Below are 19953 nucleotides of genomic sequence, written 5' to 3'. Positions count from 1 at the left end.
AACAAATCTGTGCCTGTAATGATAGAAGAACGAAGAGAGGGGACTCAGTCCCTGTTAGGAATGATTGTGCTCTCAGTTACTACTATTGTCAGCTCTGACCGAGGCAGATGCCGAAGGTAACACACCAATCATCTGTCCCTACCTAAAAGCCTTTTCAGGATCAACAGGTTTTCTTCCAACAACACATCAAATACATTTAGTGATTCTTCTCTGGTTCTGCTTGACTGTTTGCCTTCCCATCTGCCACAGGCATATTTGTAGAAGTTCTCACAGGGGTTTACAGTGTCATTCCTAGAATTCAGAAGTCTTTCCAATAGACCAAGATCTGACTCAGCAGCACAGGATCCTGAAGAGGAGGTAAATAAGAGAGAACTGAGAAGTGACAGCGGAAAGTGAGAGCAACTCTGAACAAAACACTTTTAGGGGACATTTACCCCAAAAGACTTTTTTTTGGTACAAGCTCCTCTGCATGCAGTGTTGAATTCCTTGTAAAGTATTGCTGAATATGGATGAAGTGTGTTTTCTCTTTCACTTCCCAGGGAGATTGTCCTCTGTTTGTACTATCTAGGCAGCCACAAGTTGGATTGTTTTGCATTTTCAGTGTCCTTCCCCTGGATCAGCCGAATTTGGCCACATGATAAACAAGAAACAACTGATGGTGTCAACACGTGATGAAAGGGAAGGACATAGCCCAGTGAAAGTAATGACATAAGATTAAAACAACTTTTTTTCAAGCATGGGAAACATTTCTCAGCAATGACATTTGCCAAAAGAGGACAAGGACTTTCTAGAATATCTTGCTTCGATCTATAACTCTCTTTTTCTTAACTGCTGCAAATCACCAGGTATATGTTCTCATTTTAGTTCAGTATCTTATATCAACATCAGATCAGATCCATTATTTACTGAAATAATCCACTTGTAAATCAAGGTGAGACTTCCCATACTATGGTTTCAAAGTTGACATGGGAGAAGGTAGGCAGAGTAGAAATGGACTAGATCTAAACTAACAGTTTTTCCTTGGTCTCTGAAGTGAACTGTCTCCAACACATAACAAGAGCTAAAGAAAAAAGCTAGGCAAAGAGTCAACAGTGCTTATTTTGGAGCAGGGAATACCTGTATCCACCAATATAAATGCACCTTCAGTATTGAGCTTTCTATATGCACAGACATTGACATGGACCATTCTGCAGATAGTTCTTTAGCAAATTTGGAAGGTAAATTAATGTTTCTGGTCTATACTCACAGCTTCTCCACTAGCAAGAAACTATAACTTCTTCTTTTACTCTATGACTGCACTGATCTGTACTAGAAAACCAGGACTAAACTTAAGTCAGAGATAAAAGTGCAGAGGAGGAGCTCCAAGTGTCAGATTCAGTTCTGTTTCCTGACTATAGACAGAGCAGAACACACTGATGAGGTGCAAGACAATAAAACGCTGCTCTCCCTCTAAACTGGGCTCAGGCATATTAAATGGCAGGCAGAGGAGAACAGATGTGGAGGATCTCTCCCCACTGTGACCCAAGGAAGAGGTAGAAAAATGTACCTTTTTGACAAAAAGTGTTATGATTCCTGGAGATTCTGAAAGTCTGGTTCTTAATACTGATGTTAAGCTTAAAACAGTGGAGGCAGGTAAGAGATAAAGGGGTCTTAAAATGGGGTGGATGAGGAAGAATAGAAAAGGGTATCTCATATTATACCTAGAGCACAAGTCATCACGAGGTAGGTGATAAGCAATGTAAACCCAAGGAGAGTACTGAGAAGAAGTGCACACAGAAGTACGCTTTTCCCCTGAAGGCATCGTTCTTTCTTTGCACCTGTTCTCAGCTCCTGGTCACAGGTCTGAAGAGACAGAAAAAATTAAGAAAGAAAAATTCATATTAAGGTTAGCACTGATAATATACTCCATCTCCCACCTAATCTACTAGAAAATCACTCACAGGACTACTGCCAAAACACAATAGTTATCCAAGTCATCTACATGACTGTATTCCCAGAGGCTTTCTCACTTCCTCATTTCCCTTTCTTTTCAAGCTATAACTGTTGCACAGTGTTATGAATTATGCATTGAAAATCCAGCTTGCTATGAGGAGATTTGTCCCTCCATGGTTCATTCTGTTTTATGGAATCACCTTGCATGTACTTCCTGAATATATCAAAGCCTTTTTGCATCTATAAAACTAGTAACAGGATGGCTAGGACTGGTGGTTCTTTATACTGCTACAGTCTGGCAACCTGAGCACTAATTTCAGATCTCTCCTGAAGAAATAAAATACTGCATCCTAAGCCCTCAAGTCCAGTTCAAGTGAGAGAAAAGATTTGTTCTATTCTACAAACTGGAGTAAGCTGTAAATCACTGAGAAGATCTTATATACAGAGAGGTCTTATCTCACTCTAATTTAGTTTTGTTCATAATCTAGGTGTGTCTTTTTAGTCAGTGGAACAGCCTAGGCACCTAATGAGTACACCTTCTGTTTTAGATATCTGTTTTAGCATGAGCTGAAGCATTCTCCGGAGTTATTTGTCCTTTTCTCTGTTGATTGCAAAGGAAGCTAGATGACTATCATAGGATACACCCCTAGCATCTACCTGGATATAGTTATAGGAGATGACATTTTCTCTGGGTGTTCACTCCTTCTGCATACTTTGACGTACATAAGACTGGAGAACAGCAGTTTACAAAAGAACAGACATGTGAATGCATGCTGGTAATATATAAAGAAAGGGAAAGAACTGAAAAAAATGAAAAGTGGAATGACTAAATAAGAATAAACAGTGAGAAAGGGGAGGCAGAAGGAGGGAAAATACCCCAGAAGATAATGGAAAACCTCAGCTGTAGCAAGGAGAAAATCTCATAGCTGTGAAAGCTGATGGAAGTGCTACTGGGAGAGTCCTACATGTCAGCGTCAGGGCCTGTCCTGTACTGTCCCCACAGGCTCAAGTTTAGCTCCCTGTTCTATCCTGGTCCTCTGATACAAGAAATCTGTTTGAGAAACCTTGTCAGGCCTTGGAACTCTTTGAGGCAAAGCAAGAGGCAGCCTTAATGAACATGCCCCTTCTTCACTTGGCCTTTCTCCTGTGCAGTCTCCATCTGAGCTCTGCTGCAATGGCAGCCATGCCTTCATCTGGACAGGCATGCCACTGATCTGGGTCCTGACCATAACCTACAGACTTGATTCTGCAGGTTTGACCTGGAACCTGTCTCCTCACAAGGGACTTGCCTGGCAATCTACACTCTTGGTTGACCCTGGGCACTGTCACCAGGCCTGCCTTACACCTATACTGGCGTGCACCCCATGCTTTTTGAGGCATTGCTTCTTGCCTGCCTAGTCATGACTCTCAGGTTCCGGACTGTCATCTCTCTTCTCATGCTCCCTTACATGCAGTAGCTAAACCGCATTTGTCACCACACTCAGTATCTATGTTCTTTGCCACAAAACACGGAAACATGGATCTCGACAAAAATCACAAGAAATGGAGCAAAATCTTACAGGAATTAAGTACATCACAGTATATACCCTTTCACCTAAGGGAACATTAAGGAAATGAAGGAGTCTGCTGTTAATCATCTGGACTAATATACTACGGTACAACTTCTGCACAAAAACATTAACAGAACAGAAAACAAAAATAAGCAATAGAAAAACAGACCTCATAATTTTATAATCTTTCAAATGTGCATTTTATTCAATCTTGAATAAAAGCCTCTCAAAAGCTTACTCAGCTCCTGGAAATTGCTAACAAGAGTTGAATGCCTAACTGCTTTTCTTGTTTAAAATCCTATTCTCCTAACTTCTTCAGCAGGATACAGAATAACTAAATGGAGAGCAAGTACTTACAAGTGACTCCTGACATTAGAAGGTACTAGATACAGAACATGATCATACTGGCAAGGTATAGTGTACAAACTACAAAGGAAGAAATTCCTTTCATAAGCCCCTGTAGCAAAACACTTGTTTGAGTCCCGGAGTAAGAGAGTAAGTGTCACAACTTAACAGTATGGTAGGGAAGTGAGTGAAAGAAAATTAGCTTAGCTGATAAAGGAAATAGAAAAACTATTCTTTGGCATGCAAGCCTTCATGTCTCACCATTTAGGAAGAGTGAATGATTCATGATTTACATTCACAATTCTCCAGGCTTCTCTGTTACAACAGACCTTGTTTTTCACACTGAAAATCCAGCCTATTCCTACCATGAAATAATAGTAATTTTGCAATTATTTGGTTTCATGTTATCAGAGGACACCTGTTTCTCTCTTTTGAGTAATAAAAGGCATGGCTGTGGAGATGCTAACAAGAAATTGGTATTTCAAGACTGTTGATGCAATTTCTTATGAATTTCTGCTTAACAGTAGTTCTATTTCAGGCCCATACATTATGTTTATTTTGAAATGCAAAATGCATCAAATAACAGATTTTTAAAAATCTCTAAGAGAAACAGCACTGCCCCCCTAAGTCTCCATCGCGAAACAACTAGAGAAGTACCTGGCTGAGAGCAGCATGCCCAAAATAATAACATAGCACAAACGAAATGACAGGGGAGTGGAAATGGGCTGTGGACCTGTACTTAGAAACTGGATTATGGCCGGTGTTATGTGAACCATAAGCATAAAAGGCGTTCTTCAAACACTTCACCTTCCATAATAAATGTCTTTCTAATCTTCCCTCTGTAACTGGGTTTGAGAGAAACAGTGGACCTACATAAACAGAGAAAAAAGAGGAGGGCAGTCATATTTAGTTCTCCTTTATGTCTTTTTCATGACAACAGCTGAAACAAATCTAGACACACAAATACCTGCTCTTTCAATACTCTTATACAGATGGTGACCTGAGCAAAATCCCCATCAGACTCTTTATCCAGAATGAACTTCACTTTTATGCCACACTGGATTAAGTGGTTCATACGCACTGAAATACAGACCCCTTCCTAAGCGAGTGATTCTTGGCCAAGGCAGGAGTGTGGATTGAACTAGATGGAACCAGAGGTGGCATACCAACACTTCCAGGGCACAGGCTGCAGGAACATTACATAGCTTACAGGAAGCAGCAGCACTTTATTGTGGTATGTTTTGAGACCTGGTTGCTTCATCCACCATGCTCCATATAAAGATACAAGTGAATGGGTTGAACAAGACAGTGGAAAAGGATAAAAATACTTCAGTTTCTGACAGGGCTTTTCCTTATAGGCCTCACTTATGGATGAGAAGAATAATCAGTATTTGCATAAAGATACATGCAATTTCCAGTACAGCTTCTGTTCTTTCATGTTTTTAAGCATGTGCAAAAGCTCAAATTTAAATGGCCTCACTGTAGCTAAGTAAAAACAAGTGGCTGTAAAATCGTTAAAAGATTAATTTTAATTTTTGTAAATTATAAACATTAATAATTATAAACATAATTATAATTATAAAATTATAGTTTTAAATTAATGTACTCTATGTATTGTCTGATTCATATGTGAGCATGACTTAGGATAGCAGAATCATGACAAGTACTGTTATCACTAAAGTAAGAACTGTTTGATACAACTAAACCAGCCAAAGAATTTGATTTTCCTTCAGCATCTCCTTCTTTCTGTTTGTGAGCCATTCCTGAGTTCTGAAGTGAGGTTGAAGTTACTCTGCCTAATTCTTCCTCACCTTGCATTTTCACAATGTTTAGTGCATTACAGAAAAAAAAGCATCTAGCTTTCATGAAAATAAAGTAAATTAAAATAAAGAGATCAAAGGCAGAGAGAATTGGAGTTATTTTTCATAACTATTTACCAGATAATTTAAAGGTATTATTTTTCAGCCAGTAGATTATTAATGAATTACCGACTTTGGCTGTTACCCAAATTGTGTTTATCACACTGCTCACATGGATGACATATTTTCAGACTAATGCCCCAATACCACAAAAACCTTCATTTTCTTAAATTTATCTTTTGTCAGCAAATTATTTAAGCACATAAATTGAGCCCATTAAATGTCATTTGAGAAATATTTTAGCCTATGTTTGAAATAGAGTACCTGCTCACATGAAATATGAGACAGAAAGATCGCTGAATTATATTCTGGAATACTAAAATTGTAGACCAGAACTATGGCCAACGACTAAAATTATGATTGTGGTGTGATCTTCATCACACAGATATTTGGGAATAGATATACAAAACAAACATTTCTTCAAATTCTTCAGCTGTAAAAATGCAGACAAGATAAAGATAAGTGACCGTTTGCATTACAGCAACAGTCACACTGAACAGATCTCAATGTAACAACACATACAAGTTTCTGTGTTTGTATTACTTAGTAACATAGAACACTTATCTCTGTTGCCCTTGAATGTTCTGTACTTTTTAGCAACCTTGAGCTAACAGTTCAGTGCAATTTGTCTGTACATATGCAATTAAGGCTTTGCTAGCTGTTTATATAAGACATCAAAGCAGAAAAAGGATACCATGCTTCATGGGAAGCAATTAGGCTCACCATGTCATTCTCACATTCCAAAAACTATGCCTTGCTTATCCACAGTTATTGGGGGGGGAGGGGGGGGAACTGCACGTTTCTGTGTAAGTACTTTCTTATAATACCTTGCTGAAAAAATGGAGATAGAATAAAAGATGTCATTATTTTTATTGTTGTTGTTTTCATTATTACTACTACTAATACTTTTACTATTATTACTTGTTGTTCGGTGCTTCAAACAGTCCTCAGAACAGCCATTATGGTGACTAACAGGAAGGGCAAGAACCCCTAAATCATGGCACCATATCCCACATCATTAATTCTGAGACCCAGACAAGACCTTTCTGGATACAAACTGAGTCAAAAACTCAACTACCGCGGTCCTCCAAGGCAATAAGCAGTGTAGCTATGAAAGGGGAAGGAAAAGAGAGGTGAGTAATGAAGGTCCCTGAGCAGACTGCAAGACAGACCCATTTCCTTACCTGTGGAAGACTGCTCATCCTTGTCACTGAGCAGGCGTTGCTCCTGCGGCTACCACAGTTGTGAACTCTGTTTACTTGGTTGCTATCAGTCTTCTGGGCCCACACACTTAGCGAAGTTCAGAGACAATCTCTTCTTCCCAGCTTGGCTGTTTGCTGTGGGGAGGAGAAGAGAAAGGAAAAGCTCTGAGAAAAACACCCTTAGAGAAAATGGGAGGGAGGGAAATGGTGTTTCTGCAACTCTCCGCCCACCTTCTTAACACCTCTACTCCTCATAAAAGAATATTTTTCTTCCCCTTCTGTGTCTCTGTGACCCACCTGCCCTTCTGTCTCTTGGAGCTCCACCGAAATCTTTTTGAACAGAAGTATGTGATTCTCTATCTCCCTCTGCCTCTTCTCAGCTATTTGCTGTTTCTCTTCTCTCCAGCAGCCTCACTATCCTGCCCACCCAACAAGCCTGTTTTGGTCTGATATTCTCCCTGCCACTAGCCTGTTTCAACCTGCTGCTGCTCTGGGGCCCGGAGGCTTCTGCCTATTGCTAGATAGTGTGGGGTACAGATCCCAGCGCTCCTCCTCCCACAAGAAAAGCCAGGGTGCTGACTTGCTCTCTCTCTCTCATCTGCACCCTAGTGTCCATTCGAGGGGTGAACACCACCTGACTCTTTCTCTTTCCCATTAAGAGGCATTAAAAAAAAAATCATTAATTACTTATTCTATTTACAGTTATTCATTGTTTCTCAGGTGATGGCCAGCCTGTGTGTCTTTGCTTATTTAAGGAGGCACAGTGAGAAGATTTGGGAGGGAGGTTTCTCTGCTTTGAGGACTGGGAACCTGGCTCACTTCTCTGGCACATTAAAAACTGAGTAGTGGATGTTGGGATTTGAGACCTTCTCAAGTGGCAGCTGTGAGCTGAGAGAGATGGTGGGGACTAGCTTGGTGTCAGCTTCCAAAGTGCTTGAAACAAGCAGAATACCAGGACGGAACTGTTCACTCCCCATCTTGCTGGTCTCTGAGGGGAGTATGATATCTTGGTTCACTAGTCTGAAGATAATTTGGTATCTGCTCAGTTGTTCAGAGCTCCCATCAACCTGATTTTTTCCCTATTTCTGTAGTGCTTGCATAATTTCTTAACCCTCCACCATCACAACAGATTTCTTATACAGCTGAAACCAGTTACTTACTCCCAGCTGTTTTTAGCATTCGGGTTACTGGTAACTGTGTATTTCTATATTTACCAAACAGCTCTAAATACAGTAAAAAAAGTCCTTGCATACTGACAAAAAGATCCCTACCGACCTTTCCTTCCTTGCAGTGTGTCACTTCCCTTCAGCTTAACATCAGGATCTGTTTTGCAAATACTTCTCACATAAATTGGTTGAGATTTGACTTAATGAAAGTAACAAGACAGTCTTTTGTTAGCCACAAGTAAGATCTTACAGTGAAGATACCTTTGTAAACTGTCTGGAAAAATTTGTTCATCACAATATCCAGTTTATTTATCTGTCTTAACTGTATCTGAACTCTTCTACCTTCATAATTGCAGCATCTAACAGCTCCCAAGCTTTATGTAATGAAGCAAATTTCACTTCTCTTTTCTCTTTGAGCACTATCTAGGTTTTAAAATTTGCTTGGGCAAGGAATTTATTGCCTTTTTTGATTATAAAATGGTTATGATAATTTTGAACATAATGTAATTAAAGCAAGTAATAAAACCTTGGCTGAAGTATTCACTTTTAAAATGACACTTGAGAAGACAAAAAAAGCCTTTTGTCAATATGCTGTGAGCATATGATTGCAGTTAATGTGGTTTCACATACCAGTATCTTTTAAACAGGCACTGTCATCTCCTCTTGATTAAATGAAAGTTTACCACATAATTTGGCAAAAAATTACATTGATATTGCCACAATGCATGAATTATGCCACACATGCTATCTAGAAACACAGAATGTGCATGTATGGATGATTTTTACAAGACCTTGTAAACTAATCAGGACACCTCCTGAAAAGCAGATGGATCACAACTTCATTGCAAGAGTGCATGGAATGTGTCAGGAAAGGAAATGCACTCCTCTCTCAGTGAAGAGCATGGCTCTTTGAATTAGTACATGTTTCAGTGGTGCTGTGATGCTGAGAAAGCTGCCTTGTAAGATCAAGTGTGGAGGTGATACTTCTCCTCCAAAGGCATTACATACCATAGTAACATTATATATTGGATCTAACAGACACTACTGTTGGATTCTGGATACTGTTAGAAAAGTATGCTCCTGAGTAGCATTCTGCTGTGTCAGAAGGAGTAGTGGACATTTGGGTTTGGGTTTGTTAAATAATTCAGTAGGAAAGTTGCGCTGTTATGGGGAGAATTAAGCTGTTAAAACTTCTATTTATTCCGAATTTCCTGTATTTCTTTAGAAAGAATGTGTATTTATTTCACATAGATGCTGCCTCTGTGATTTTAGTCTGAGATATCCAGGTATAAGACATATTTTATCCTAAATGATATGATCCACACTTCAGAAAAATCTGTTTGGCCATGGTTATCAGCCATGGTTGCGAAGTAATTCAGACACTGTAGTTATATATGTTTTCAAGCAGAGTTTCGTGAATCTATCAGGGTAAGGACAGAGCATATTTGCATCTGGTAGCAATAAGGCGGTGAAGCGTAGCTTACATATTCCACATTACCAATTGGATATGGAAATCTCTTTCAGGTTATGTGCTGCAGGACAGTGGCACTTTCTGTCTGAAAATGACAGCCTGTATATATATCTAGGCCTCCAAAAGCTCTGCCTTGGAGGGGATTGCATGCTGGCAGGGTATATCCAGTAAACACTCTGATGTGGTTTTGAACATAAAACCTGCAGAGCTTTGGGGATCTTGAGAGGTGAATGTGTGAAGTATTCACGTATACATGAAAATGGTGCTGTTGTTTTTCCTGCTAGCATGAAGGTTTCTTTGAAGACACTTTTATCACCTACAGAAAGCAAAGACAAAAAGTTTCCCCTAATTTTTCTAATTACAGAAGCAGGAAGAGGGGCTTGGGGGAGGGAGGGCAGGGAGAGAGAAGACGTCACAAGTAATCCTTATCAACTCATTCCCTTCTTATCTTTAAGGCACATATGACAGGTCTGCTCCCTCGAGTCCACGAATTAGTGAGAGAACCTCTGGCTTTTTTCTCTGTGATAGACACTTTCTCTTCTCTATACAGTGCATTAGCTTTTTCCAAATCTAACATCGATCAGCACATTGAAAAGAAAATAATGTTGGACATGCCTTCCAGCTGTTACACATAAAAAAGGTTAACAGCAATTATCTTTTAGATACCTCTTAGTATTAAATAGACATATGATTCAAAGAAAGATGAATGTATTAAGTGCATTGATGTGCATTTAACAGATGTCATTGCAAGTATTTCTCATGGTAATTTTAAATGGTTAGTATTTCAAATGGTTTGGAATCTAAAGCAGATTTCAGCAAATTATTTTCTTAATATCGGTCCTAAAGTGAAATTGAATTGGGACTTCGATCTTCTACATCATGTGAATAGTAAATTCCACTGCAACAGTTCAGTAGAGTGAAATTTTGCTTCATGGATTGATATTCCATCTTCAATGTTCCAAAATATGTATGTATCACACACTGCACAAAGATTGGCAGCTTTATGTAATTAAATTTAAAAAGAGCATTAGAAAAACGTGGTGAGGCAATATTAATGTCACTGGCCATCTGGAAAGCTCATGAAAAGGCTATCTCTTACAAAGAGGCTGCACTTAGGTTTAAAAAAACTTATTTAACTCAAGCTCTTCTACCTCAAATGGTCCCTGGTGGTACTACCACTGAGCAGTGTAACTTGTGGAATAAAACAACATGAAAGGAAATCTCCTTTATATGAAAGACTGTCTGCTAAACATTAGTAATAATTTCAGTAACCATCAAAAGCACAAATTTGGTGTGAGAACATCAGAACACTGTAGCACTGGAAAAGCTTGTTCCTTCACTAAAGAAGTTCAGAAAACTGGAGGCAGAACAGTCTGGAAGCCATAATATTCCATTGTAGACTGGAGGACTGATGACAGGATAAATTCAATTTCAACAGCCCCTAACTGGAGCTGTCAGTCAAGGATCTAGCAGAGTGCTCTAACTGCCCCGTGGGTGACAGAGATCCCTTCCAGGGGAAAAGTGCTCTCAGACACTCTTCAGTCACATATGCAGATGGCAACTTTTCACTGCCCTTTTGTCCACCAATCACTTGCTCTCTCATCTGGCATCAGTCCATCAGTACACAGACTCACAGAAAAGCTTGGTTGGAAGAGACCTTTTAAAAATCATCCAGTTCAACCGCCCCACCATGGCTGCTTAAACTCTGTCCAGGCCTTGAACACTTCTAGTGATGGGGCATCCACCACTTCCCTGGGCAACCTGTCCTTCCAGCTTTCTGGGACATCTTTATTCAGGAAAAAAAGGACAGAAAAGTCATTGATACACTTCTAACCACAGCTACTGGTTAATAGACTTTAGGTTCAGAGGAGGCAGGAGGAAGGGGAAAGACCAAAGTTTGTAACCACAGATTAGCTCAATACGTGGCAGCTCAGTTACCTGGAAGAATTTGTTAAAGACAATGAGGAAAAAATGTGGAATAGCCTGACATTTGTGAGTCCTTCAAACTAAGGATTCATCAGCCCATCCATAAGGAAGACTATACTCAAACCTGTGATCCAAGTGGGAAAATGGATATAAGGTATGTGAATTGGGAGGTAGGCAGGAAGGGTATCCTTGATGACAGAAAAGAAAAGGGATTGGTTTCAGGTACTAGAGAAGGGAAGTCAGAGAATGAAGATAGGAGAGTAGAGAAGATTAGGCAAGAAAGACAGGAGAAGCAGTTTAAATAAGAATGGCAGAAAACACTGATGTTGAAACTAAAAACACCTTATTTTTCCCTGTCCTACATGAATGTACATGAGTTTCCCTGGTCATAACCCTATCCTACATTAATGTCTTGTATTATTTTCTGTATTAATTTAATATCTCATTTGTTGCTTCATTGGGCACAACCTCTAATAATAAATAGCATAATTAGAATTTTACTTCAGGCTACTGTTAAAGATTTTGTAGTTTTTGTAGTTTCTCTTCTAGTGAGAACTTGATTTTTTTTTTCTCTGCAGCAGGGTAAAGATTGATGTTAAAAAAAGATTTTTGTGGTTGTACATCTTCTTATGGGTTCAGACATTTACTGTGAAACCATTCCAAAACACCCAAGAGGCATAGTTTTCCATTCAGATAAGTAAGTCCTAGCCTCTGAAACTTTTATTTAACATTAAGGAGAGCAAAAAAGAATAAAAGCATAATCACTGAATAAATAGCCACACAATCTTCTATTGAGGAGGCATGCTAAGACAAATGAAATATCTGAGTCCAGCAGACTGCCAGAGGGCTTCTCTTAGAATTGAGTATGTATCAGCTCTGTTCTCACTCCTTCACAGTGCACCACCTTTCAAAATACATCCTAGAAAACCATTTTCCATAGCTCCTTAAAGTGCTTGCTATTGGCTTTGTTTTTTACAATTGCTTGCAGGCTGATTTAAAGGGATATTTCCTGTAAAATTCAGTGCTGATTCTGGAAAATGACTACAACAAAAAATACCCTTTCATATTCAACATAATCAAATGTGGTGAATTTCATAATATAAAAGCTATGTCCTGTGCTTTACTGTATTAGCCTTACAGCTATAATTCAGATGATAGATGACCTTGTGTGAGATGTGGAGTTGTACCTACTTATGGAAAACTCAGGCTAATTACGGTGCTTGGTGACAGCAAAATAGAAAAAATCCTTATAACCTAAATGATGTGTGCTAAAATGTGAGGCAAGAAAAGCCTTGAATTCCAGAGATTATGGGGCTATCAAGCGGAATCGATTATATTTCACATGTAGATAAAGTCTTTCTGGTGCAGAATCACTTGAATCATGACTGTTACAATGCAATAGCCACTAGATCACAACTCAGACTTATGTCTGAGTTGTTCAAAATGTGTATTTTAACTGTAATGCCACAACAAGAAGTTACATGGAAGCATAGCCTTTGCAGCTACATTTGAAACTGTATGAACTTCCTGGCCATTCAAAATACTTTAGAAGGTGTCAGCAAGACATTGTTTTTTCAGGGTCTTTTTTTGTTAGAAATACATCCATAATCTCCACCATTAGTTACACCTGTGGACCAGACAGTGAAGTGTCATCACTCATAAAAATTCTCTTCTGTTCAGCCCCCAAATCTGCTGTCCCCATTTGTGGTGTAGATCAAACTGAGATACTAAAGTTCTTAATATATTTTGTAATATCTCAAAGTAATGCTTGTGAAATCAAAGGCTGACATATTAAAAAAAAAAATTACCTCCTCTCTCCTGAGCAGAACCCTCAAGTCCTTTCTTCTGTATTTCCACCAAAGTTTCATTTTATGTCTCCTCTTCTTACCCTTTTCATCCTCCTCAATATCTCCAGTTATTGCTCTGTGTTTCAGAAGTTAAGGCTTAAACTCAGGATTCTGGAGATTTCAGGTTCCACTCCTACCTTTGATTCTGATGCAATATGTGGTTTTGAGTCATCAAGTAACTTGCCAGTGCATCTGTAAAGAGGAGTTGTTTGCATCTGCCCAGCAACGTGGCATATTTTGAATTGAACTGAATAATTTCCTGTGTGACTATGAGGTATTATTAAGTATCAAAAACTTTGGTTCACCAAACAGCCTAACTAGCTGGGAAAAATTTTTGCCCAGACTGATGAAATGGAAGCAAATACGTTTTTAGTAGATCGCTATATAGTTGGATGAGTAAGCTTTGCTTTCATTCTCTTCTCCAAGGCAGGATCAACTTTCCCTGTGACATTCCTGCAGCTTCTTGTTCAAACTCTCTTAAAAAGTTTGCAGCGAGTATATACGTGACTTTTTTTTCTCTAAGTTTTAACACTGTAATTGTAAAAAGGATCTGGCTGTGTAATTATGAAACCAGCCACTCCTTACCCTCTCCATAACGCACTTTAAGAAAAGTTTATTCCTGTATCTTCAGAGTTATTTTTGCATGAATTAGCCCTTTTGCAGATTTCTTCTTTCTAAACTAAAAAGGCTGTTGCTTGCAATTTTTATAGTTCCACAACACAACTTTATTTGAACTATATGGAAGAGTATGGTGCCTTCATTTATACAACAAACAAAAATTTCTGTCTGCATCTCCCAGCATGGCATTTATTTTTATTACAGCTTTCTTCACAAATTTATATATGCATGTGTTCATTCATATCTGTGGGCATTTTCCATATTTTATCAGACTGCATCTCCAGCTTTCCAAGATGATTTTGAATTCTGAACCTGTCCTCCAAAATTTCGTGGTCAGTCTAAGCCCGCTGTTATGTGTAAATTTAGTAGTGTCCAGTCACTAGGAAAATAAAAGCCCCCCCAAATATTAGATGCAATATTCCAGATACTGCCTTAAAAAGCATGGAGGAAGAGAATCACTTTCCTTAATCTACTGGCTGTGCTCCTGTTAAACCAGATTAGAGTGCTGTACACTGTGTAGTTATTCTCTAGGCATTTACTGAACTACTTTATGCACTTAACTACCCATCTATTGTAGTAATTAATTCTGATTTCTTTGTCAAGCCCTTGGAATTTACTTGCATTGAATACTGCTGATATAATTCATTTTACCACCAAATGATAAAAAGATGGTACTGGCATGGACTCATTGATTTGATGTGTGTTGCTATGGTGAATATCTGCACTGCTTTTGGGATTTGGGCTGCTGGGTTTCAGAGCCAGTTTCCACAGGGCAGCCATCTGACCTTTAAACAAATTTCTGGGAGAAGCCTCAGTGGGGCTCAGACCCCTCTCCTTTCAGGAGCTGCTTCTAAGCTGGGTGCTCAATGCTTGAACTCTCCCTGAGCTCTGCTGCAGCTTTGCCTGGGCCTTTCCACCTGCTTAGCTGACCTGGATACTGATCCTGACCTGCAGACTGGAATTACTGGCTTGATCTTGCACATGTCTTATCCCTATGGACACATCTAGTATGTCTGGACTGCTGATGCTGACCCATCACAGAGCTTATTTGCTACCCTTGCCCATATGAGGTGGGACTGTGTGCTTGACAGTCCTATCCTTGCCTGCCTTGTGATGCTGACTTTTTAGGTCCCCTTTCCTTATGGAACAGCTCCTCCTCCTGCTCCTTGACAGACATGGCCATTATAATTTATGCCTCAGCCATAATTCTCCCTGTGGGCTTACAGGTTGTTGAGCAGCTTTTGAAATAGATATACTGATAGTCTTTCTATAAACAGTGTATGGGGATATATATGTACTTTGTTAGTTGACTCCATGAAGATGGGGTGTTCAGGTTCAGCTAGCACCCACCCAATCTCTCTGATGTTGATTTTGACTAATGGGTAGACATTCTGGAAGAGGGCCTTAGTGACAGGCATGAGTTCACTATATAGAACCTTAAAGTGACCCTTTTCAGGTCAAAACTTGTCACTTCCTGCTGTTCCACCCAAGTGCATAGCACAATATGATCCCAGGAACTGGATAGTCATTTTCCACAGTGTGGAGGAATTATCTACTCATCAGCAGCTCACTTTGACCATTCCTGGAGAAAAACACTGGTCCGGTAATTTCTAGATAATTCCTGAGCATGAGCATAGTTGAGAGTACAGCATCAGAATAAAATCCAGCAGCTGGAATGGCAGCAGTGTCATTCAGATTGTCAGGCCATTGCCAGACAGGGTAGACTTGGCCTGGCGTTTGAGGTCTGCAGTGAGTAGAGGCATGTGAGTCACCCTGGTTCTCTTAGCTGTGGAAACAAAGGTCTTTTCCTGGTGTGGGTTACCAGGATAATATAAAGTTGCATGAAACAATTGCAAGTTCTGTAGTTTGCTGCATATGGGATGAATTGCAATTTACCAATACCCAACCAAATCTAAATTTGGAATTATTTCTGTAAGCAGTCTGCTGACACTATCTGTGTCCAATTCTTTTATTGTACAACATTAGGAGGGTAGTGCAGTACATTAATAACTACTAACAGATGTAAGTCCATTGTTACATAATTTCATTAAATGTCTAACCTACCCTGTTGAAACATCTCCAGCAGAGATGGTATTTATGATATTTGCTTAGAGCAGTCTCTATACTTGCTGTTCTACTTAGTTAGATTCTGTCAAGTATGGGCTGTATTGCTACAAGTGGATGAATCCATTATCCTGATGAGGCGTGGATGCTACGGCTCTGCTTTCTGGAAGCCAAGCTAAGAAGTGAGGCTGAGCACATACTCCTTGGGCAGGTATTCCCACCCATGGTGGGGAGGTTGGAACTAGATGATCTCTAAGGCCCCTTCCTATCCAAATCATTCTATGATTGTATCATTCTATGATCTATAGAGACACAGTCCAGCGCATACAGTCAGAATACTCAAACACACAGCTGGCCATGCAGATCACATGGACACGAAGTACTTGAAAATTTTACTTTGGGAATGCTTTGAAAATCTAGCTAATGTCACTTTGAAGCCATCAGAATTAGCAAGACATTTAAAATCTAATCATCCAGAGCATAAAGACAAATGTCTACTATTTTTTCAGCAACTATTATTTCAAGCCATGTGACATTCAATTCAGTACTTTACAAAATTTCACCAAACTTAATGACAAATTTGTAGAAGCCTCCTTTGAGGTTTCTTGCTTCACAGTGATGCCTTAGGTTTTAACTTCCATATTTTTCAAATCCTGTACTGCCTAGTGGGTAAATCTGAGGTTTCTTGTGGCCTGTTAATTTCTGCTCTCTCATGCTAGGTAGACATAACAAAGTCTCTCCAGGCCTGCTCTCCAAGGACACTCAGGCCACCCTAGGCCCAAAAAGTATAAACCAAAAGCCTCTAAAGGGGGGGCAAGCTTGGGAAATCTACATCATTTACTGAAGCTTTACTTGGAGAATTAACCCCAATATGCAAATGAACCAAAGTTATGAAAGCGTAAAGAACTCGTGACCTGGGGTCCATCTTGGGGTCCTGTTACAGTAATCCCCACTGTAACAGGGTCCATCTTGGCAGTAGCCTCTGACTCCCCAGGGTGTACCTTTGAAGGCCCTTCAAATAAATACCTACCTTTATTCCCTTATTCTTGTCTAGTCTCTGGTTTTAGGTAGCCACTTCAGTCATAAACAGCAAAAGACAAAATGCCACATGGTACCAGGAAAACACTTATTCTTCCTGCCATAAAAGGTAAAAATGGCTGTGATAATACACAGAAAGCAACAGAGCAGCAAACTGAAATGCATTCCTTTGTCAGCAAACACCATTAGCAAACGCATAGAAAATACTGCTGAAGGTTTGAAGAAACAAACATCAGTACAAATTACACAGTGGAAGAGGATTCCTGAGTGGATGGATGAAAGTACAAATGCTTCTAAAATGCCTCAGACTATGGTATTTGACAAATTCCAGTAGTGAAATAAATTAAGAGCTACCTTCTGTAAGCTACTGAAGGGAAGATCTATCACAGAAGCTGTATCCTCAACAGTAAATCCTTTCTTTAATAAAACTGCTTTCTGGAAGAGCTGTGCAAGTGTAAAGACCAGTGGAACAGCTCCTTTGACTGACATAAGAGAGGGATTGGGTGGTAAGGTTACATAGCCACTATTACACCTGGAATTCGTTCACTGCAATGCTCATAGAAGAGTTATTACAGCAATGAAATTGGAGCCAGACCTGCAAAAGGTGCTGCAGGATGTCATTGACTTAGTTCATTTCATAAAAACATGAAATGGTAGAACCCTTGCAATACTTTGCAATGACAGGGGAAAGACCAAGAAAATCCTTTATAACTGTGGTGAGTTGACCTTGATTTGCTGTCACATGCTCACCAAGCCTATTAGCAGATATTTGAATACAACTGATAAAGACAAGGACCTGTCCCAGTGTTAGAAGAGGCCACAGTAATGACTCTCATAAACTAAGAAGCCATGACAGTGCAAGACATGGAGAGATTAAGTCAACAGACATAAAAAAACAAACCTAGGCATGTAAAGCAGGACATCAGACACTGGAGTGCAAACCTGCAGTTGTAAACAATGCATTTCAGATGCTGCACAACCTTTCCAATGCAAATCCCTTCACCAAACTGAAAACACTGTAACTGAACCTTTATCCAATTTGCATGCTCAGTCAAATCATCTGAGCTATCAACTCCAAAAACAACATGTAAAATAGCAGAAATATTAAATGACATTAGGATACTCCTGCCTCTGAGATAAATGGGTGAGCATTGCCCATAACAGCTCCTTGGAGCTGGCAGTGCCTGGCAGATCTGAGGCTTTCAGGAGCCCAGGAGAAGCTGAGCAATAATTGCAAGCTCTTGAGTTGCAATGGCCACATCTTTTGCTCTCCTTTGTCTATCAATTGCCATAATTGAATCCATGGCAGGAATTCTAGGAGATGGAATTATCTTGGCTATCAGTGCATCTAGCTGCATTGGGAGCAAAACATGGTCTCCATATGATATGATCATGATCTCTCTGAGTTCATCTAGAATCATTTTGCAATGCTGGAATACACTGGATTTCTTAATGGCTATATTTTTTGAAACTTCCTATTATAAAGAAAATATTTTCATAGTTTCCGAAGTAATTTTTACATTTCTGAACTACTTCAGCCTCTGGTTTGGTGCCTGGCTTAGTGTCTTCTATTGCATCAAGGTTGCCAGTTTTACACGGCCTTTCTTCATCTGGATGAAGCAAAGAATTGCCAGGCTGGTACCCTGGATGCTGCTCACATCATGGCTCTACTCCTTTGCAGCTGCAATTCCCTTCGCCTTAGATCTCTACAATGAGCACAACAACTTCACTGCCCCTTTACCCATGACAAACTCTTCAGCAATGAGAACCACAAGGAAAGACAGCTTGACTTTATTGATTTATCTCTGTAATGCAGCTATAAGTTTGCCTTTAATGCTGTCTGTTGTTTCAAGTGTCCTGCTGATTCGGTCTCTGTTGGTACACACCAGACAGATGCAAAGTAATGCAAGTGGCTTCAGGGATCCCAGCTTAGAGGCCCATACCAGTGCCATCAAGTCAGTCTGTTCCTTCCTCATCCTTTACATTACATATTTTATGTGTGTGCTTCTCCTCTTATTCAGTGATTTTTCACCTTTAAGCAGTGGAGAATCTATCTGTATAGTTTTAATGGCTGCCTGTCCCACAGGACACACATTGGTCTTAATTTGGAGCAATCCAAAATTTCGAAAGCTGACAGCTAGGATTTGGCACCACACTAAATGTCCACTCAGAACCACATCCATGTAAAAGACATGGGCTTAGCCTGGGCTTTCTAATTTACATTGAAAATATTTCAATTGAAGTCATCCGATGCATAAATAGATGCTGGCATGAGTAGATCAGAGCCCTGATCTGGAATCATGTAGAAGGTGGAAAATTGCTTCACTTGCATGTGAGTCTTGTTATGAAGAATTGTGTAAGTTGTCTCCTATTTGCTGTACTTTCCTTGGAAATCATCACGGTTTCTCTAAGACAACAGAAAAACAGGGCCAAGACTCAGGCTAGGATGTAATCACTTGAAATTATGTAAGTTACAATTTATGATACAAACAGAACAGACTTGTTTGAGCCCAGGCATGGTCTCATTTTATTTGTGAATATTATGCTTGAATGCTGTTTCTGCGTACTACAAGCTCCTATTGAGGATGCTGAGGTATTGCAAATAATTTTGGAATATTTTGCTGATAATTTTCAATTCTGGTTGAATTCTAGAAAAATATTTGTTGATTCTAAAGGTGTCTATTACATCCCAGTATGGTACAGGAAAGAATGGCATGGCCTTTCAAGCGTCGTGTTCCTGCTGAAGTAGTGATCAGTGTCAGTGCATTATTGTTATATCAGGACTGGAGCTTTGGGACCCTTTCCAGCTGCAGTGGGAGTTTATTTACTTCTAAACTGACAGTCACCGAAACACACATGACTTCATCCTCATGTT

The 19953-nt window shown here is 39.6% G+C and overlaps 2 protein-coding genes across 7 annotated transcripts in view; one reads left to right on the top strand and one right to left on the bottom strand.

Moving 5' to 3' along the window:
• KEL (Kell metallo-endopeptidase (Kell blood group)) overlaps window positions 1-13414 on the bottom strand; it is a 28693-nt gene extending 15279 nt beyond the window's left edge. For 2 of the 6 annotated variants that reach the window (XM_010396169.4, XM_019283968.3), the window contains exons 1-4: window positions 7246-7501; window positions 6931-7083; window positions 1701-1842; window positions 143-346 (exon numbers count right to left, since the gene is read on the bottom strand). In XM_010396169.4, the coding sequence (XP_010394471.3) occupies window positions 143-346; window positions 1701-1842; window positions 6931-6948 (364 nt within the window). In that variant the 5' untranslated portion in view covers window positions 6949-7083; window positions 7246-7501. Of the gene's footprint in view, window positions 1-142; window positions 347-1700; window positions 1843-4634; window positions 4697-6930; window positions 7084-7179; window positions 7503-13319 lie in introns of those variants that run through there. The other 4 variants (XM_039560834.1, XM_019283967.3, XM_019283966.3 and 1 more) reach the window with 4 other exon arrangements.
• A 4915-nt stretch (window positions 13415-18329) lies between these two features.
• On the top strand, window positions 18330-19265 carry LOC120410832 (taste receptor type 2 member 40-like). The gene has a single exon (XM_039560992.1). The coding sequence runs from the start codon at window positions 18330-18332 to the stop codon at window positions 19263-19265; it is 936 nt and encodes a 311-aa protein (XP_039416926.1).
• Window positions 19266-19953: the final 688 nt, after the last annotated feature.

The sequence above is a fragment of the Corvus cornix genome, chromosome 1 (genome assembly GCF_000738735.6).
Source record: "Corvus cornix cornix isolate S_Up_H32 chromosome 1, ASM73873v5, whole genome shotgun sequence".
NCBI lineage: Eukaryota > Metazoa > Chordata > Aves > Passeriformes > Corvidae > Corvus > Corvus cornix.
This window is presented reverse-complemented; position numbering and strand designations above follow the sequence as displayed.

What these genes read in the sequence shown, in the direction of transcription:
- LOC120410832 (XM_039560992.1), top strand. Translation starts at nt 18,330, where the DNA reads ATGGCCACATCTTTTGCTCTCCTTTGTCTATCAATTGCCATAATTGAA.